Source organism: Micrasema longulum, unplaced genomic scaffold, assembly GCF_059751315.1.
Source record: "Micrasema longulum isolate JH-2025_06_02 unplaced genomic scaffold, ASM5975131v1 h1tg000045l, whole genome shotgun sequence".
Lineage (NCBI taxonomy): Eukaryota > Metazoa > Arthropoda > Insecta > Trichoptera > Brachycentridae > Micrasema > Micrasema longulum.
This window is the reverse complement of record NW_028277252.1, coordinates 1,212,052-1,235,115: the sequence shown is the minus strand read 5'-3', so window position 1 is coordinate 1,235,115 and position 23,064 is coordinate 1,212,052. Positions and strand designations below refer to the sequence as shown.

General features: G+C 36.4%; 1 protein-coding gene across 1 annotated transcript in view; it reads right to left on the bottom strand.

Moving 5' to 3' along the window:
- Positions 1-799: 799 nt before the first annotated feature.
- The window catches only part of trbl (tribbles pseudokinase 2), a 48,448-nt gene continuing 26,183 nt past the window's right edge, over positions 800-23,064 (bottom strand). Inside the window, exons 4-5 of the mRNA XM_088228284.1 lie at positions 5,972-6,163; positions 800-3,594 (exon numbers count right to left, since the gene is read on the bottom strand). Of these exons, the coding sequence (XP_088084410.1) occupies positions 3,351-3,594; positions 5,972-6,163 (436 nt within the window). The 3' untranslated portion in view covers positions 800-3,350. The remainder of the gene's footprint in view (positions 3,595-5,971; positions 6,164-23,064) is intronic.

The window sequence follows — 23,064 nt, the reverse complement described above, 5'->3', positions numbered from 1 at the left end:
TAATTTTTTGACTTTCAATTCATTAATTTGTATTTTGATTTGCACACGTTTCTGATTTTTAGAACTCGCTATCAATAATTTATTTATACTATTTATCTTTTGGCAACCTAGGTCATATTATTTTTTTTAAAAACACATTTAATTAGCTCTGGACATTTTAACTTTTTTCCTCAGAAATATCAGTAATTTAAAATTACTGGTATCTTTACTTATGTAAATAATTTGTAAATAAATAAGATTTTAGTTGTCTTTTTTACGCATTATATATTTTAAAAATAGATATTCTCATTTCATTCATGTAAATATTTCTCATTTGCCAAGGCTTTATTTTTTTATAAAATTACTGCTAAATTGTTCATGGGTTGGAACATATAAGTACGTAAATACTGTCTCTTTTAAGAGCTAGGATTGATATATTAAAAACCCATAGTAAATACTTGTGGTTTCTTCTAAAATCATTTTAACATGTCTTTTTCTTAAAAATTTAGAACGGTCATTAACATGTATATTAATTTGATTTTACATTTAATTTTGATTCATCCGTGTTTCAAATGAAATAATTCCTTTGTTCATTGATCATTCAAATATATTAAATTCAAGCACTTGAGACAATTTTTTCATTAACATTTTTTTACAAAACTAAAAATCTGGTATAATTTCTTGATAAAGCCCCTAAGATTGGTAGATATTTCAACGGAGATAAAGAACGGGTAAAATTCAGTAATTCAAAATACTGTTATTGTTGTACAATTATGTATCTGTTATATATACATGTAGTTGCAGGTAGTAAATAATAACATTTTTTTAAATTTCAATTTAAATAGTTTTATTTTCATTGGTTTTTTTAAAACAATAACTTTATGGGAATTTGCATTCTCACAAAATAAGGCTATGTACAACTTAAATGTCAACTAAGTAATATACAGAATATCAGTTAGGAAAAAATCAACTTCTTACAGCCAATTTATTACACTGGTAAAGAAACACAATTCTATGACAGCGAAGTAATTGCAAATAAATTATTCGATATATAATTAATCCGTTGACACAATCAAACACCCAGTAAATACAAACAACACGAGTTGCTTTCATTCATTGCAAATAACGCATTCATCATATAAGGTTATGACTATTTTTCTGCATCAAAAATGGCATTAATACAAATATATCCAAAAGACCTAGAGTAAAATCATTCGGTGGAGATCAAGATACACATTAAATTATATAAATATACAAAGGGTACATTTGCAAACATTAGCGATACCTGATCCATGAAGCAAACTAGTACATAACATTTCATAAATACTTAACAAATAACATTTGGAACTCCGAACCTATGACTCGTTGACTCACCAATTAGTGGTAGTATCGAGACGGTTAATCTGTATACACAATATAATCTGGAAGTTATTCCTCTGGTCACTTGGTGAGCATAATGTGAACTCAGTCTCACTATAATAAATACCACATTCCTTCTCTGCTTACAACTAACTATGTACACATTTATCTCAGCGCACTCTTAACAATAACAAAATCACAAATTATGGTGTAAAATGGCATCTTTAAATACCACAGAACAATATTTTTTGTAGAAAAACATCCATAAATAGATAATTTTTGGCCAATTTTCAAAACCCTTTTCGATTAATAATTCAATCACTATCATATTCACTTTAAAGATTAGATACATAAATTGTAATTTTAATTTTGATGGATTAACGAAAACATTAAAATGATGATAAACAATTACAAAACAATAAGCAGATTCACAGATTTGAAGAAATAAAAATTATAAATGTTTTTTGATCTAAAAAAACATTTGAATTAAAAAGTTATAAAATGGATATGTACATTTTACATGATTAAATAATAATTTTAAAAAATTAAAAAAAACTACTAAAAATGTAATTTTCTTTTGACAAGAAATCATTGTAAATATAATGTACATTGAAAAATTTACTACTGTAAAAATATGTAGCTTCATTTACAATACATAAAAAATAAGAAAAAAAAATTGGAAATGTAAAATGAATTATAAGATAATTAGGTAGGTAGATAATAAATTACAGAATGTGATTCAAAACTCTTCAAATTGCTGATTGAATTATCACTTTCCGTAGTAAGGTCCTTGAAACATAATTTAATTCAAATGACTTCAGTACGATTTTTCCAAGGACAGTCTGCTGACAGTTCTCTGGACAGACCTCCCAAATGAAACCTTTTTTTTTACATGTTTAAGGAACTAGTTCTGTAAATCGACATTTCATGAAATAATATTAGGTGGCTTGTATAAGAAGCACTTATCTAGGATTTTTAAACAAAAAAGGTGTATAAATGTAAAAAAATGAAATTATTTTGAGAGTAACAGCAAAAATGTTATTTGTGTGCCGGATTGGAATTCGATAAACAATATAATATCAATGGCAGCTACGTAAACGATTAAAATTATGAAAATAAACATAAACTTTTCAAAACAACCAATCGGTATGCAATGTAGTATGATTGATACAAGTATTACCAAGTATAACTTTAAATTAAAATATCTTTCAAATTAAAGCAACGGTAAATAATTAGCTCTCCTGAAAAGTTGATATTTTCAACATACAATGGTAGATTTCAAACGGATCATACAAATCCACATGAATACAGTAAAATTAGAGTGGATTAATATTTATTGTATTATTTTTATTTATTCGGCAGTTACTCTCTTGTAAAAATACTGCAAAAGGAAATCAAGCGAAGACAGCCTCATGGTGTAAATACCAGTTAAAACGTTTGCCTGCCATTAAATAAATTAAAAAATAATACAACAGAAATCAATCTACTTTAGATTTATACAATCATCTGGTAATAGTAACCCTGCAAAAAAAACTGCGTTTGCAGTTTGGTGAAAATTTAAGACTGCGCATGAAATTATAAATGTAAAAATTTTTCAATAATACATAAAAAGTAGCTGCCATCGTTGACTGTAGGAAACATAGTTGCCACCATTCGTGTTTGAAATGTGGCTGTTGGAAGAGTGACAATATCCGACATAAACCCTCCATATAATTTTCCAAACTCACAGTAAAGGGGCAATAAAGGCTGTAGAGTTAAAATCGTGGTTTATGAAATTGAAATTTTTAAGAGTTACTTGTTTATTGAAAAATTTTTTTTTAATATATGCAACACCGATAGGAAGACCCACGGTCCTCAAAATGGTTTTCGGGTATGTGGAGGGAGTGCTTTCAGTGTAAGAAACATCAGGCGATTGTTCTTATAAAAATCGTACTGTAATTAAATTTGTTATCGGTAGATTGAATTTCTTCGTATAATCTTTGAAGTGAATTGAGCATATTTCAGGCTCTCGCTCAGAGCTCCAGGCAGGGCACGCACTGGTCGGGGGAGCGCGAGCGCGGGGGGTCGGGGCGCTCGGGCTGCGCCAGCCAGGGGTGGCGGAGCACCTCGCCAGCGCCGAGCCTCTCGCTGGGGTCCCTTCGCAGCAGGGACCGGATGAGGCACTTGGCCCGCGAGGACAGGCACTCCGGCACCACGAAGTAGCCGCGCGAAATTTTCGCAAATAAGGAAGCGTGCTCGGAATCGTTAAAGGGATACCTGAAAACAAAGATAAACATTACAGATATTACAAAAGAAATGGAGAACATTTTTGAGATGGGAATATAGAAGTTTAGCCTATGCCCTGTCGATCTTAATAAACTCTCAATGGGGGTAAAAGCCGGTACTTGTCCTGCAAACAACCTACATTTATATACTTTGGCAATAAGGAAGGTTAGTAGTGTTTACGTCTGTACCTACTCAGTCAGTCAGCCATACGGAGAACAACCATTCTATGATTATTGGCCACGAATTTAGCTACATATTACAGCAATACGACGGACCGTAGGTTCTTGGGTTGGGAATTGCAAGCGTAAACCGAAACCATCCATTACACGTTTGCTGTTCTAAAACCAAACCAAAAATTTGGCACGCCCTTATTCTATGCAATTGATTAAGGGCTTCTCTAGAGAATTTCAATTTGGTTAGTCACAAGCGTGACGTCATAATTTATCCCGCAGAAGATTGGTCGGGTCGTCATTCGTCTGGTTTATTATTGGCAAACTGATAGACCGAACAATGACGCTCCAAAACGTATGTTAGATGCTAGATTTTTTCGTCGTACAATTAAATGCTCGTATTTTTATAGTAAGAAAATATTTCTAAAATCGGATAGCACTAAACATTCTCATTAATTAATCATTCCATATTTATTTGTAATATGATTTTTATTGAGTATCGTCAGGTAAACAAAGTGCACGGCTGGCAAGGCTTTGTAGTTTTCGTTTAGCAAAACATAAATTTCCCACACACAACATAAAAATACATATTACGGCTTCACTTACAAACTTAAATGTTTTACATATTACGACATTTATTAAACAACCCGTTGCGTCGTTTTCATTTTTGGAAATCAGTCTTGCCGGTCGAAGAACGAGCAGTGTATTAATTAATTTTGTAAATTATAATAACATTAAGAACAAAAAGATTATTGAAAAGGATTTATTTATTTAAACAAATATCACGCGAATAAAAACATTGGGCGCCAATGTAAGTGTATAATAATGTTTAAATGAGGTAGGTATTTGGTAAATGTTTTTCAGGTGACGCTCACAAGCATTGATTTCAAAAAACATAAGATTTAAATGGAATTCAGTCTAAATTTCCAAGTGGATTTAAATATTTCCAGTTATTAAAATAATATGCTTCACATGTGTGATTTAGAATTTATATACTTAAATATGATTAAGTTTTGAAGTCGCGCTAAAAACAACGTTTATGTAATGGTCTAATAAAGCGAGTAATTATAATATTGCGGAAATCGCTCATACATAAATACACAAAGCAAAAATACCCGCATACGAAATTGCTAACGACAATTCTCACACAAACCCCTACCGCTAAACCTCTACGAGGAATCGTAATAATTAAGGGAAAGGAAATGCAAATTTAATAAACAAAGCTACCCTTTTTATTAAAACAGGTGAAATATAAAACAGAACCCTTCCTTGGAGCTCGACCCTCTTATCGAACTGATTTGCCAGTTCTACCTGCCGTACAAATATTAACAGCGCGGACCGAACGAGTGCATCGAAAAAATAAATAAAAAACGAAGACAGCAGGTGAAATATTTTTTGTACGAAAGTTATCGCCGGGTATTTTGTATATTCGCCCGTATAGTCGGGAATGCGGGGTGAAGGGTACATAATGACGGGAGCGAAGATCCCAACGTCTTCCGCACATGTCGCGCCCTGAGCGAGGGCCGAGGGCCGAAGCTATTGGGCAGGTGCACTCGGAAGGGTGGTGAGATTCCTAACAATATCGAGGTAACAGGTCGCCCAACGTCTTGCCCGTATGCCCCTTCGAGCGTAACGAACTAGCAGGTGAATCGATGGACTTTTAATGTAATTTATAATGATTTTCTCTTAATTACAGTCCGCGATAAGGATCAGTTTGGGCGAACTAGCGGAAGTGGTCCCTCCTGAGACCGGATCTTCCGAATAACAAAACGGAGAATTCGGAGGCAGGTGCACTGTAATATCGGTAGCTTACAGGCTTTACACCTTAACTTACATACCAAAATTAACCTGCATATATTTTATTACAGTCGAAAATATTTATTGACAATAAACAATAAAAATAACATTTCGAAGAACAGAAAAAATGTTTTTTTAATACGCACGAAAAAAATAGGTAGGTGGATAAAAATTGCGTAAATAGGTACATATTATGTCGATATCTTTAATAAGCACTCGAGCTTTTAATACAACAATTTACAGAGTATCTGCGGTGCACGTTTTTTCGGACACCACCTGCTTTTGCCCTCATTATGCGTGTAGTTACTTCAAAATAAAAGAGATTACATTCTAAGGGGCATCGGCAGGTGCCGCGCAAGGTGGGAGGAGGAGAATAATACGGTGGTATGCGGATAACTCACCTTCCGACAAGCATGGTGTACAGGATAACGCCGAGGGACCACATGTCAGCTGCCTTTCCCGAGTAGGTGTGATGAGCTCGCAGGATCTCGGGAGACACGTAAGCCGGGCAGCCTCGCTTGTCCTGCAGTAGGTCATCGGAAGACCGCTCCAGTACGACGGCGTCTTCTAATGATTCTAATTTCAGTGTAGATCTGTCAACAATAGAGAGCGAACGTTAGTTTCGTAATCACAAATCAGTTCAGTAAATGACGCGATTTCCACCAATAACCAGTTGCTGAAAGTAATGTATGTACACACTAATATAATCGTACAGAACAATACGACACAAAGAGGCATTAGCAAATAATGTAACACTACTATTTGCAATAGCATTCACCAGTTTTAGCTCGGAGCCACAGTTTAGTGTCGAAACAGAGCGAGCGGGTGGGTGTGTCTCGAACACTAGCAAATTAGCCATTGATATTATATTTTAGCTTTGTTTCCGTCAAAAAACTCGCGGTGAAACTGAATCAAAGTTGAATATGTGCAAACTTACTACGCCATAATAACTAGTGGGTACATGGGAGAATTGGTCGCTCATTATCTTATATAACTTATTTCTCTCCCAACTAAATTAGAATAGCTAATGCTGTACATTATACTTTCTAAAATTTGTTTACATCAACAAGAAAAACTATTAATAATAAGGTACCCGAAGATTTGATCATAAATATCTTTGAACAAATAATAATTTACTATCCAATTTAAGGGGGTACAAGACTTATCCCCAGAATCAACAAACGAATACCGTAAAAAAACTATGCATTTCTTTGGTTCATATTATTTCAAAGTAATTAGGAACCTTTTGTTCTGCAATAATTAAACCAATTGAACAGCAATTACGTCGCACAAATTAATGATTATTTTAGCAAACTAATACTATATAAACACATTACTTGTGTGTACAATAATTACGGTAATAAAGCGATTTGACGAGGACAACATCGAATGGCGAAATTGCATAGCTCATTTCAAGCTGGTTATAAAAAACTCAATGGCAACTTGAGAATTATTAACGAAATTAAATATTGGTAACTTTGATAGTGATATACATCGATAAAAATATAAGATAGCCCTCGTAAGGTGATCCAGTTTTGAAACAGAACTTAACATTATCCACAAGCAACTGGTAAGTATTAACAACGGTTGCACACACGTAGCGCAAATGCACCTGACGCAACTCGAGGGTATGACACGAAACATGTCGGTATAAATATAGCGCAAATGTTGTCTATTGGACTGAGATGCATCTCGAATCGCTATCTCCCAACGGGAAGAGATTCTGACTCACAAATTCGCAACCCACAGGAAATACCCGAATGCCACAGTAGGCGCCTGACGGAAGTTGGGAAATTCCAGATTGGCAGATTAAACGCGACTTGTTTACTTATACGTTTACCGAAATCGCCGAAATAAGATTTATATATCGCCAATATCGACTGTAAAAAAGCCTAAGCGAAAGCGTCAAGCGAGCGTTTGACGTATATGCATCGCAATATGGAATATTTGTTTATGAAGTAATTTTAAGAACCCAAGTTCAGAATGACACCGTGATTACGAAAAAGTTGAGAAACGAAACACTCGAGTCAGGTTTGGTAACCCTCGGATGAATAGTTGACAAAGGCATGTGTTCGAAATGATCTTTCGTATTGTATCGTATTGAGTAATTGGTTAATATCGTAAGAAGGCAGCTTAGCCAGCGTCGGCCGAGAGCCGAGTCAGCCGAGGCCCGAGACTATACAACTACCTCACTCTGCTGCCATACTGCATGTACATAATATCCCTGGCGCAATGTATCCCTGTATACCTTATAGTACTCGAATGCCAATAACACGAGTAGTACGCACATTGCACATAGGGCTTGATAAATGCCTTCGCGAATGATTAATGTACCAGTGCTAAGTGTAGATAACACAAACAATATTAAGAATGATAATAAGAACGATCATTCCGAACAGTTTTCCACCGTTGGTGTTGGTTGATCCAAAACGTAACCTTGATGAACATGTTCCGAAGGAAATCTTACACCACACGTGTTGTAACCCAACTAGACAACATTGTGTTTCAAATATTGTAATTGGTGCTTATTACACCATCAGTCATGACAGCTTTTCAACTATTTTAATAGATGAACTTTACTAGTGATGCAAAATATTACGATATTAGTAATGCAGGAACGTTAAGAAATCTCCTTTCGTGATGAGCATTATAGTATCAATTGCCAACGGTAATGGTTAAGTACTGTTTCTATAAATTCTGCTATTATAAAGCGCATAATATTTTTGATTTAAATTAAATAAGATAGGTACAACATATTTTTTTAAAAGACTAGGTAACTAACTATAACTATAGCTAAATGTTTAACTTTTGTACTTATATTTGAAAACTGTCGGGATTATTGCCAAATGAATTTTTTTTCCAACCAAATTTGGTACAAATAACTCGCATAATTCGTGTATTTTATTTCGTAAAAAAATCGACAGTATTTACTAAACAAGGAACACGTGAAATAATTTTGAAGCACGTAAAGTGATAAATTGACATGAGTCGAAATGCAAATATCTGTCTGAGAATGCGTGGTATTTATAACTATGGACGTCTTACAAAAAACTGACGTGAACAGGAAAACGGCGCATATAACCCCTTCGATGGAAAGGGAGGATGCGCACACGCAACAGGCGTGGGATTATAATCCTACGAAACCGTTTTCCTGTATACATTTTGATGTGTATAATATGCACTTTAAATAAAAAATAACTTTTACAAGAATTCCGAATTACTGATTACTCTTTATCCTTGAAAAAATCTAAGAATTCATTTTCACCAGTTCAACTGACGCATTACATAATATTATTTATTTATTAACGCCCAGAGGGCTTTTACATATACAGAGGTTAAAAACGATGCAAGTACAAATAAAAAACATATAATTAAAAAATTTAAAAAAATAAAAAATACCAGGTGCGCAATTATTATATATTTTTTTTTTTTAGTGATTGATTCTCAAAATGTGTTAAAGCTGTAGCAAATATATCATTTTGGCATCTGGGAGTTTGTTCCCGAAAGAGTGAATTCTCGGGAACAGAGAATTAATGTGCGAATTTTACTTGGAGATAGTATGTATCTAAAATAAATATGCCTCATTGGCCTACCAAATCAGGAACATCAAAAGGATTATTTACAACTTTATACAAAAAACCAATTCAGATATTATTTTATGTAAATTCAATGTTTATAAGAGAAGATTATAGTTTATATTTTCTCGCGGTAAATGTAGTTAAAACTTTATGAACCGGAGAATTTATGCTCGATTTTTTCAATTTTGTTACAATGCTACATCAAAGTAAGGTCATCAAATCGAAGAATTGTATTCTAATTGATTCTTAACAAATGACCAAAATAATGAAAATATAAGAAACATTCATTTTAATGAGAACTACTTTGAAGCACGCCTTTAGTTCTCCGAAATCAACCAATGTTGTGATAGATTTCCGGTTACCAACCAAGGGGGCAATTAAAAACGCTTCCTTCATATACATATCAAATCGATGTTGATGTACAAAAATGTGTATATTTGTGTGAAAATTTAAAGTATCTCCGTCAGTAACATGCAATTGAACATGTTTAGAAAAATACATATAATTCTATTTTTCATACAGAAAACTTAATTTTACTTTGTACCTAGATAAATTAAATATAAACTTCACTTCCCATTGTAATACGGGCCTAGGTCAACTCACCGAAGAGAAGTTGTGACGTCACTGGCGGAGTAATTTACAAATCACAAAACTTAAAAAATCATAGCGCTGATAATACGATCCATAATTTAATTATTTTTAAATTTGGCTTAGTTTGATATTTCATTAACAAATAAATAAAAAACAGTGAACACCCTCATTACAATTATGGAGTTTATGAAGCAAATTAATATATTTGATTAAAAATATGCCTTAAATGTAACACGTGTTCAAGGATGTCTGTTGCTGCACAATGGGGCCTACGTCACTAAGCGGATTGGCGGACTAACGCAGTGCCTACTGCCTACCAGCAGTGGCGATGGTGAGTTGGTGAGTTGGTGAGGCGAGTGAGGCAACTCTCAGAGCAAGAGCAGGCGGGCTCGTGTATTTGGAAACTGAAATCTATGAAACGGCGTGGCATAGCTCGCTCACTGCGAAATATGGCAGGTCAAGTGTTGCGAAAATGCAAATGCGTTGCCGGTTTGTTAAATTTTGAAACGACAATTATTATCATGTTACGCTGACATTATGATGTATTGGGTCACAATACGAACATATTAAATTTCCCTATTATAATAAAATAAGAGAAAAAAGAATGCGGCCAGATAAGTTCTTGTTTGTATTCCAATAGGTGCAATACTCAGATAGAACGTTGAGAGTTGACATAGTACGTAAAGCGATAACACGAAACGAGTGTCAATGCACCATCCGGTAAACATGGTTTATAAGAAATAAAGTGCAAAACCGGAAGCTGCAGGCGAATATAGCTCGTTTGGATGCAACAGGCAGAAGGCGGAGATGGTAATAGTATGGGCAATAGATCGAGCAGGCCATCGAACTCGAGGCTTCGCGTTTTGTCAGTCTGTCAGTTGGCAACCCTCGCCTCGTCGTACAGATGCTATTGCGATATTTTAACAAACGCCTAGACAAAAAATGTAACGGGAAAAAATGACACAAATGAAGATAAAGAAAAGTACAATTTGTCTATAACAATAGAGATTTCGCGGAACTTTCTCCTACTCAGCATCGGAGCTGTTTAGGTAACAAATATGTACGTAATCATGTTCGTTTCCATCGCTCAATAATGGCACTGTAATAATGTTACGAAAGTATTCCTTTGTGTACTAAGTATTTGCAATAGACTGTCTTTCAGCTAAAACAACAATCGGATAAAATCGTTACCTAGAAAGTAAACATGCAAAAACTTCAAGCATTTCGTTGCATACAAGTTTCAGCATCGGTAATCGGTACCGGTCATTCTCATTCTGAATCTTACTAACCTTACCGGGTGATAGTGATAGTGAAGGTGAACAGGGACTTATTTTCCGTGGAGTAGGTGATCGTCACTATTTCCCTAGAAATATTCACGCTCGCTACAGTTGATTAAAGTCACCAACCATAAACATCTGCTCAACGTCAGAATGTTATTACAGGCCGATCGTAAAACTTTATTTACAAAGAACCTACGTATAATATGTACGAACAATTTTGCCAAGATGCCATGAAAAGATTTATATTACGAGGGCTCTTCTGAGACTATTAGAATAGCATTAAACCCTATTTAATTGGCAGCTTGTTAAGGGACACGGACACACGGGGAGTCTGATAATGCGCCTATAGATACAGCTCGCCCAGTGTCCTTTTAACGACAGAGTTTTCAGGGTAACTGGACAGGTGCTACGTCTCAAAGGTGAACTAAAAAAGGCAATAAAGGTAGGACAAAAGATCGGTTAAGTGTCCGGGTGTTTCGTATTTCTTACGTTATTGTACAACGCGCAATTTTGAAATTAAATAAAAAGACGTACGAAGTGTCGCAAACGATCCATTCATTTCTATTATACTTATTTACTTTCTATTCGAGGGCAATGATCGGACGATCGCGAGTTTGATTTTTGTGAAATCGTTAGAAATGCAAACTCCCGTCCCCGCGCTGGCGCTGCACGGCTGTTTCTCAACTCGCCACGGAATTTCACCTTTCTCGTACACACTGCTCGCGGAGAGCAGGCGCAGGCGGCGCCTGGTGGCTCGATAGCCCGGCAGAACCGAGTGCGGAAGAAAGCGCGACCTCGGGCCGCCGCGTGCGTTGCACTCGCCGGCGCTGGTTTCCCAACACCCGGTGCTGGGAGAAATGGTCGAGGCGGGCTGCCGCGAAATGGGGCCTTACACGCTCATCTCCAAGAGTGCCACCAGTCCAGAAATACCTGTACTGTGCAGTTGTAATACAGTTCCTCGGGCTGACATCGCCGACGGATTCTCTCGGAAATACACGAACATTTCAATTTCCGGGAAAATACCGAATCATAATTATTTATACCTACACTGATAAATGCGTGTACGAGTATGTACATGTAATGTATGGACGTACCTAATGTAATAAAAAAATATAAAATTTAAAACACCAAAATATTAGCACCGCACCGCACCGCCTACGATTAATGTAGTGACGTTATTAGAATAAATGAATCGATAGCGGTTTACAGGTTGGTGGCAGGTCAGGCAGAGGGCGCGGAGAAATTGTACACAGTACAAACCAAGTATGTACATAACTACGCGTGTTGCGCAATATCACTTGCGCATTACTAAACCGAGTGAGTAGGTAGGTACTCAATTAACAGTTACCGTTGAATTCATACTTTCAGTACTAACGGAACACAGATAACCGATGGCAATGGCGAGATATGCGCAATCTGTAAAAATGTACTCAGGATGCTTCCAAGGGTGAGCAGGCGTAGGGGAGACTCGACCAAGAAGAGTGAAGCAATCATTCGCGTCCCGGAAGAATATTCAGATTTCGGGAGGGAATGAACACCGTGGTTTCTATTATTAGGGCCGGAGGACTGTCTATCGAAGGAATCTAAGATCTGACCTAATTGATAACCAGATGTTCGAGTGGGTCGTGTAACTGGGAAGAAGAGGTCTCGGTAAATTATATTACGTAACCTAAGAAACGTATGTATCTAATTACGATTTACGGATAACATCCACAATTTCCGGGAAAATAAAAAGTAGTATACCGGCGGAATAACGCGGCGCGAGGGTTTGGTAACCCGATGCAATGCGGAAAGTTCTCAGTTTGGCACGTTGCAAGTTGCAAGTTGCAATAGCGTCTAAGGTACTGCGTGCGATGTTTGTTATAATCATTTACTTCATTACTAAGTGGGTAGGTAGTAGGTACCTAGTTCCTAGTAAAGTTAATAATTATGGAGGTTTCCAGTGTGCGAATTTCGAACAAAGATTTTCCATATTATAATTTAAAAATTACGCCTGTCCTAATTAGTCGTCGTATCGATGAATTATTCGTTTAAATAAAAATGCTATATTGGAAACAAAACAAGAGCAAGATAATATCGTACAAAGAAACAGTATGATAAGATTAGTTTCAATCAAATAGCGGCTTCTCGTCTCGTGGTTTGTAGTCGATGACATGTGGAAATAGGTGTAGAAATAAATCAGTTGCGCAACAGGTCGTAATGTCATAGTGTCGTAGTGTAGGCAGTACCAACTACCAGCATAAGTTGCACGCGCGACGCTACGTCCTCCTTGGGTATTGTTGGGTATTGTCTATTGGCAGTGGGCTGCAGACTGTGGGCTCAACTCTACGCGGCAAAATAGTAGCAAATGGCAAACGTAATAACTGCTTAAATTGTGAAAACCTTTCCCAACAATAAGCAATAAGTTAACCGTCGATAAAGGCGAAAATAACAGGCAAACATTCGTCGTACTCGTATTGTGTATTGCGAGTTTGTGAGACAGCGACAGTTCAGCGGTAAAAGTCTCCGGTAAATGTCTCCGGTAAGCCGCAATCGGGAAATTGAATGAAGTAACGCTCTGCTCTCTGCTCTCTACTCTCTACTTCTCTGCAGAAGAAATGTAAGCCGGTGCTGACACTGCTGCCGACAGTAAGACGATGCAACACTATCACCGAGATATATATTCCGCAATTTGTACCGTTACACGCCCGTACATAACGAGCTATTCGTTCGGTTAGTTGGGCAAGTGTTTGCGTTATACAATCGAAATCCATCGATTACAGTCTGCTAAACTAAGAAAAAAACTTATCGATCGCCCACAATGTAATTATTGAATAATGCATGTTGTCCCACAAAGCCAGAACGAAACCGCGCTGAAATCATGCGCATAATATGCGAGCGAATATTTATGTTGACGCAGAACACTGGATGTAAGCAAATTTTATCGATTTCTCATCTTGTGTAACATGCCGAGATACTATATAAAAGCAGCAAGTGAGCTGCCAAAGTACAGCGACATTATTATGTAAAATTACTTTTAGCGATGCAATGGCTAGAAACTGTTTCCGGGTAAGTATGCGCTGAATAATGTTGGAATAACGTTTGTCTTGTGGGGCAAAATTGGTAAAATCATCGACTTTTCCGCAAAACGACTAGTCAAACAAGAGAGTAAATTAAAAAATCAACAAATATTTTTTACATAAAAGTTAATGATAAATTAGAGGGTTAAGCTTGAGATAATTAAAACATATTTTACACATGTCCTTAATTACAAAAATCTGCGCGAGTCTACTAAGATTCTCTCGAGATAATCGAGAGAAAAATACTAAAAGATGTGACTAGAAGATACTCGTATGCCATTGCAACAGAGTTCTTTGATTTTACCGTCACGTGGAAGTGACGACCTTTCGACATCTTCCGGGTATTTAGATCCTAATATGTATATATTTATACACGAATATACTATACACATACAAAAATGCTTCTATTTCAGGAGTTGACTACGTCTATTATATTATTTACTTACTTATTTTAAATGAAACATTCATCATTCGCATATTGAAACATCATGTGCATTAATATTGCAGCCATATCACATCTTGTCTGAAGTTTATTTACATTTCTGGCGTCTTCTCGAAAGTCAATACCTACGCAGCAAATAAATACGCAGTATCGCAACACGGTTGCAATAATAACAGGCAAATAATAATCCGAGTGCATTGCACTTATCTTTACAGGGCCAGGACCCTCGTTACAATAAGAACTTTAGATAAATAATATATATGTATATATCGATATTTGTATATATTTTAAACTTATGTTCCAAACGAAAAATTGTTATATATTGTACCCAATATTGTAGGTACCATAATCAGTAAATCAGTACTATGTAACTGACGAAGTCAACTTTTTTGTTTACAACGTGTAACGTGTAAAACATGCAAAACACATTTGTTTTAAACAATATATACATATTTTTTATTATTTAGTCATAAATCTTCAGTAATGTCTGTGCATAGGCAATTATTATTCCTTCTAGTTACAAATTCGACAGGTTTTTATTTTAAAAAAAACCTGTCGAAAAAAGTATAATAATATTTTGAACAGTGAATTAAATGTTTTAATGAAAAACGCAAGTTTATCACATATGCAAATATGGGTAAACCTAATAGAGATGCAACTGAACGGCAGAACGTAGAATACAGAAAACACACGGATGTCAAATGGTTATATTTATACAGTACGACATAGGTTCATTTCGGATGACAGTAAAAATCCCCATAACGCTATAAAATTAGAAAGGGTGGATTGGTATGATTTTTTAAATTTATTTAATGGTATGCAACCGCATTAACCAGAACACCAAGAGGCCGACTAATCTGCACTCGATTTTCTTTTGCAGTATTTTAACCCAAAAGTAGCCGCTAAATAAAAAAATAAAAAATACAAAAGAATGTAATAATAATTCAATCCATCCTAATTACGTGTGAAGATAAGATACGTGTGAAATGGGCCCATAGGCATAGCTGTTAGAACGCGAGGTTTTGCTTCCAAATAATAACTTTGTAAATATTATACGCGGAAATACTAATTACATTAGAGTGAAATGTATTGCTAATAATATGCTGTGTAAGTATTTATTAGTTAAGTGCCATCTCATGTTTTTTATAATTATGTAAATATTATAATTTTTCTTATCTACCCACTTCCTTATCAACTTGTCAGTGGGGTATTTTTGTTTGTTTTCATAGAAATGTTTTTATTCGTGAAACGGAAGTAGCGAGAATTGACGCAATATTCTCACGAAGTTACGAAATATCTGATGCACGTATTTCATTAAAATACAAAAAAGATACTGATGTAATAACTCTTCAACTTCCTAGTGCAATCAACGTGCTTTACCACTCTAGGTTCGTCGTGCCAAACATTGAAGGAAGTATTTTAATATTAGACTTCAAACACACAGGATAAGCAAAAAAACTCATTTTCTAGAGCTAACTCAAATATATGGGAAGTGTAAGAATTCTGAGAATGTGTCCATTAGGGATAACGTGGTCAGGCATTAACATTTATCTGTTAGTCGAGTGATTTAATGGGTCATATACTTGTACAGTCACTTATTATCAGCAAGGCAAAATACTGGGAAAGGAATGGTTTTGTAAATTGGTGTAGGTATGTTTTCCATAACTTTCGCGTTACGGATACATAACAAAAGTATTAAAATAGCTTGACCTGTGAAGAATTACCTACTAACAAATTTACTGTTCCCAGGTACCTTGGGGCATAAAGGCGGTAGGTGTAGGTACTAGGTATCTACAGAAATAAGTATTTGGGATCATTTATTTACTATAATTAGTATTCTTATCGCTTGAAAGAGCGAGGCTTTAAAGTTGGGCATAATGGATTTTTAAATGAAGTTTTTCGAAGCATATTTGCTTAAAAAAAAGTTTTTGTAGACCTTTTTAAAACTTAAAAAAACTTTTAATTTCGCTTTGAGAAAATATTGCACACGAGTACTTATATAATGCTATGTATTTAGTTTACGAACAAAAATATTTAACTTGTGAACATTAGTAATTAAAATCACTTTTTTGCAAACATAAAAGCCAATCGCTTTAAGTGAAATAAATTATATTCGGTATTAAAGCGAATTTTCAGCGAAAAGTAAAGTTCAAGAGCGTGAGAACGAAGAAGATCCAAGATGTTATTTGTTTCCGCGAAGCGACTACCATTAACCTCTTGTAGAGCGTTCGTGGTAAGGCTCTACTTGGAGTTAGCGGGACGAAGATCGCTGTTCTGCCGCCATACAGAGAAAAGCCGAAGCTACAGTTTTTGACAACAATTAGTTTTTCCCTCACCGCGTACAGAGCCATACCTGACTTGACATATAAAAGTGATTACAGAAAAACTAATACAAGCCATACAAAATAAATATCCTTGTCCATAAAGCTACGACAAGCTCAAATATTCACTTTCGACAAAACGATAATTTCCTCAGAATTTACTTCGATGTAGTTACGGCCTTTCTTCGTATGACGGCAGTGCTGGCCGACCGTGAGCCGAACAGAGGACTGTCGCGGGTGACTCGCCGAATTATCCCCTCAGTAATGAGAAACAAACACAATTCTACTCGTCGCAAAAACTACACCTCGGGTCGATACGTGACAGTAGCTCAGCGGCCGAGATAATGCCTCCATTGAGCGAACTGTAAATCCGCGGAGTCAAGCTCGGTCGTTCACCTAGTCGGTCAGAACTCAGAACTTTCCCAGTCCCCTCCGGGCCGAGTGGCGAGGTGTTACGCTATAAAGAAAGTCGCGAAATATTGCGATATTATGCAGCGCGAAGCAGGAAGTTACCGGAGAGGTAAAGTGGGTGGAAAGAACTAATTTTCTAATGAAGACCTACAGAAGTCATCGGGAACCTTATAAAAAGAAGTTAAAACGCCAGGTCCTAAAAATGTTAAAATGCCAAGAGAGCTTTTAACTTATAAACTACATTATTGCGTCGGTGTACCTATGAATATTATATAATAGCATTACCGGTTCGTTGACCGACGGAAAAAAATTACAAGTCTGCAGATGGAGCTCCGAAATTAATTGCCTTTTGAACTAAAATGATTAGTAGAATCACGATAATGCGATTTTTTAAGCGTACTGCAGAACGAAGTTTTTTTTATAATAATTATCATTGTTTATTTCTCAAGTATATTCGGCTATTAGCATGGGTATCCTTTTAAAATCCGGACGAGGAAAATCATTTCGAGCGGATGATAAACATTGTAAGTAATCAAATTGCTACAGTATTATTACCAATTTTTTCATGGCAACTTGTACCGAGTCCGGAATAAATAAATGTTTATTCGATTGCAAAAAAAACTTAGGTACCTATATTTTAAGCACACACATAAACGCTTCTGAAGATACATAAATGTTAAAATGAACGTGAATAATATGTATACAACAATACAATATGAATATGTAGCAAGTTGTAAGTACCGACCGAATGCCAAACCAGCTCCCGCATACTGGCACAGAACGAAACAATACAAAAGCAACAGATTTTCGTAACGCGAATGTTAAATCGATTGCCAACCGGGTGGATATCCGGTGCGCGTGTCGCCAGAGTCGCAGTCGTAGCCATACCGCACCATAAGGTTAGATTAGCCATCAACCAGAGCCAGAGACTAAAGCTGCGAGCTGCGTGGAATGGGCATGGTGTGTGCTACGCGCTGTGCGCTGCGCCACACAGGCCACACTAGCGCGGCAACTGGGTTAAGGCTGAGCCGAGGATTACCCAACGTCTCGTGCACAGGACCAACTCGGTCGGCCATTCTTCCGCTGATACCGGCCACAGGCTGTAATGCACACCGGCTATGGGCTAGATCTGAAGGCGCAATGCCACGCCACCGGACCGCGATCATTACATCGCGATCCCGCGCATATATAACAATCGCTTGTTCCGTTCGATCGTTGGCGGTTGCCGGAAAACTCCGGTGCGTGCATACTCGGAGCTCGTGGATACACAGAGTACCGCCATACTTATTGGTTTACTACGGGCCGAGGTCTCTGCTCAATGACAATCGCACAGTCGGGTCCGTTTCAGCGAGGCTTTTCATCTATTGTCGGCTCGATAATGATAAATAACGAGGATCACGCGATAGCTAGATCGTGGGGTAGATAATATTATCCCAAATCTATACGTTAAGGGAAATGTGTGAATATGTGAGAGTAGAATAAGGATAAATACTTTAGCAACAAACCGATAAGTACACCTACACGTATAGAATCTAGATACTGTACGATCATTCGTATTATTACAATGAAACGATTCGAGCTTTTTATTATTATTGTGTCGATGACTCTTAGGTCTATTTTATTATTCATCCATGAAACAATGGTCAAGGCAAAATACGAGTTGTATGTAAATTTTAACCGATTTATAAGAATTCATAAATTTTGAACAGTATTTTTAATAAAATTATCATAATTTGATCGGCAAGTTAATTCATTTTAATTTTAACCGAACGGAAAAATACAATTATGTTGTATTGCACCACCGTCGTGAAATAATCACACATCGTCGACGTCAATAATGTGAAGAAACAATAATGATTATAAGTACATACACAATGGTAATTAGAATACCTTATCTTGTCCGTCATCGTCGAAAATCCTACCTTTTGTTAAAATCAAGCTGTTAAAACAATAATTACAGTGACGTATACGTATTGCCTGGAAGTAGACGTGTGCGCCAATCGAAAAATCGTCGACGGCGGCGTAATCCACTGGAAGATAAAATTTGTTATATTGGCAATCAGATCCACGTGTCTCGTTAGTCACATGCATTAATCTGACTTACAGAACCGATTAAAGCATTGAATCTTGAAATAGGGCACAAATAAACATATTCTGACGTGTATTATAATATTAACATTGTATGTATACATATTTCATTTATTAATTGACATAGAATGTTGTTTAACTTGCAATAATTTAATCTCACACCATGCACAAGAGGATGTGTGGTATTCGTTATGTTTTCTTCACGTGTACTTTCGTCTTATCATGTGTGATTTTTTGTAAAAATTTTGTAACTAAATAAACATTTTAAATAAAATATTTAAAAAACTTAATTATACTTCTTTTACGTTACTTGTTGGATATATATTTTTTTAAAGGAAAATGAATATTTGCGTTCTTATGAATTACCCAAATATTTAAATTTTGGGCCATTTTCAACGAGCTATAAGTAACTCACTACTAGAAAATGGGAATCAAGTTGCGGTAGGGTGGGGTTCGAACTTCGAACCTTCATCCGTGAGTCCGCGACACACAAACCCGGTTCTCGTGCTTTAAGACGGTTTTCCGTAGTAATTTTAAAATTTCAAAGAATTTGTCATGAGTATAATTTGTATAAAACAGTTGAGTTTTTCAAATAGAATAATATTAAAGATCCATAATCAGTAAATTTTCGGATTGCATTATGATGATAAATGACGTGGTTTCCTTTCATCGGAGTTATAATTCTTTTCTACAGTCAACGAAGACGAGATTAAAAGACCCTTAGTATTCCATAAAAATATAAGATAATCGAAACGGCAGATGCTCGATTGGAAGGATGCACCTTGTGTTGATTTAATGCGGAGTTCGAGATAGCAGGTAGCAAAAAGGACCAAGTTTCGCCGATCCGAGAAATTCGTGTAATAAAGGACCACTCGATAGGTCCTGGATCGGCATCACCTCGGGCGAGTGCGAGGGAGACGCCGAATACACCCGCGGAAGATTTTTTCTGCAATGAAATGCTGGAGGTGAAGGGATGCGTGATGCGACCGTCCACCTACCTATCTGATCGCTCACGGTAAGAGACGCACCAAATCAAGAGCAGATGTTTCGCGATGTATTCATTCGGCTTTAGCAGCCAGGCCAGGTAGGGGAGGTAAAGTCGGGGCCCACGTTCAAGGCGCACGGAAGAAATGCGGTAATGTGTTTTGACGCTGCCCGGTTGAGTTTTAATGAAAATTGGTGCGTCGACATTCAAGAATATTTATTAAATATGAGGGTACTACTTGCAAACCCGGCAAAATCCATCTTTCCTTATTTTGAGAAAATCACAAAAAACTGATACAATACTTAACTTAATATTTTTTTAAACTTTATTTTTTTATTGTAATCAGTAAATATTTTATACGCAAGCAGTGATGACATAAGCATGATTATGTCAAGAAACAGTGGTGAAATAATAAATTTAATTTTATACATTATCAACTTTGCAATACTCAAGTAAAGGTTGCCATGTTTGCAACAAAGCCGATAATTTAAAAATCAAGTCTTACAAAGTAAGCCGTATTTTTAATTAACGATGTTAAAATTATTGTAAAACATTGTATTCTGAATAAGTTTCAATGAATATCTTACTTTTTTTTATTTTGGATTTTGCCGGGTTCGCAAGTAGTACCCTCATATACGGCCTAAGCTAATTACGACAGTTATTATAAGAAACTTTTATTTAACAAAAATAACATAAACCTATGTACCAAAGACAAATAAGGACAATAAAGTTATGGCATACAATATACGTATTTATAAACACGATAAACATACAAGATTTCGAGCTAACCCATGCCAATCTATCTTCATCCCACGCTGTGTTAATGGCTAAGAGATCTACGAAAAGCCGGAAGATCTATCCCAAAGAATTCCAAGTTGTGTGATGAATTGACTAATCTACACATTCCGGGCATCGGGGCATAAAAACAAAAGCTGCTCAGAAGATTTGATGAATAGCAAATTTTGACTTCTGGTGACACGGTTGGGAACATGAAAATAAATTGATTGTAACAGAGATGAGACATCACTTAAAGCATTAAGTATTTAGGAAATGCATATAAGGTCTATCTCCGTTCTACGTTTCTTTAATGAAGACAGATTGAGAGGTTGTTTTGTTTCAAAACAGGAATAATTCATCGTCATCATTCCCTTTCCGCACCTAATAGTGCATAGGGCACCGAATTGATACGCCGATCCCAGTGTATCTTGATTGAGGTAAGATGATCAATATTACGCTTCAGGTACCAGTCTATGGACTATGAAATATTTTAGTGTGAAAACACCCTTTTAAATAAATATTTCATATCAACCATGTCGTGAATCGAATCTGAGACCTCTTGCATGATAGGCAAATAAGCTGACCATTGCACCTCGAGGCTTACATAGGAATAATAATCCTTTTGCAATCCGAGCAACCATCCAATCTCAAAAAATATTTTTTTTTTTTTTTTGTTAGTCAAAAATATAATATATTGGACCAGCTAATTCTTGTCTTAACTCGACCGGACAGCGTCGCAACACCCTACCGCATTATTTTCGTGCGCCTTGAACGTAGACCCCGCCTGTACATGGTACCTTGTACCTACAGGGACGGGTGTAGGGCCACTCGGTGTCCCGCTATATTAATTTGCCTCGCGACTGCCATTTGACCCGAATACAAGACGCAACATGCCATAATCTCAACACGCGGCCTACATCCGACTGATATTGTTTCTATGGATAACTAATATAGCGCCATTTTCGTAATATAATACCTCAAGGGCGCTTTAAAAAAAGATTCCATGAACTTTAACTTAACATTTATAATTGAAGTAAAACAATTAATTTTGTCGTCACATGCTACGGATTTATTCAAATTATTTAGATAGCAGGTTTTAAGTTTTTTCCGAAACATCGCTTCACTCACAGTTTTGCAACCCTGCTGGAAGAGCATTCCATGCCATAAGATCTGCAAATGCGCGTTCACCGAAATTAGAGTGTTAGTTGCGTACAGGTACAATAACTTTTCTCATCACAGAAGATGTAGTTGATCTAAACGTAAAACGTCTGTCGGCTCATTCACCTGGAACACATATATTTGTATATATTCAGGAGCGGAGTTGTGCAGTGACTTATACATAAGCCAACAAAATTCGCATTCCACAGTGGAAAACGGATCCGTGTAATGCCCAAAGCAGTGGCTACCCTTCGTTTTTTACATAGATTTCCTCCATGAGTAAATGTTGCATTAAATCTCCGGCACAAATTAAGGTAATCTAGTGGCCTAGTCGATGACAGGTATATGGAGATTGAATCTCACATTTCCTCTACAAAGCGAATGTTATGACAGATGTCCGAAAGCTTTAATATTATTAGAGACGTTCTAAATGATACCTCCTCGATGGCGAGTGTTACACGCATTGCCAGCTGGCGCACGGAGAACGTATTTAAATAAACATAAAAAATATTCCCTTCATATGTATTATTACCGAGAGTCAGGGCACCAGGTGACAGGCAGTAGCAGTAGGCAGCAGTTGTCATCTGTATGGCGCTTCCTTCGGTAGATGTATCCGTAGCCCGAATAATCCAACGTTACAGGCCTACCTACCGCTTACGTAAATTACAATACTATGCAGAATATACTAAAGTACTCGTCACTCCTCAAATATACGAGTAGACCAGTGAAGTTTTCTCTTACTAAACGGTTCGCATACCTCATGCGTCACATAAATATAAGTTAGGTAAATATTACGTGTTTTTG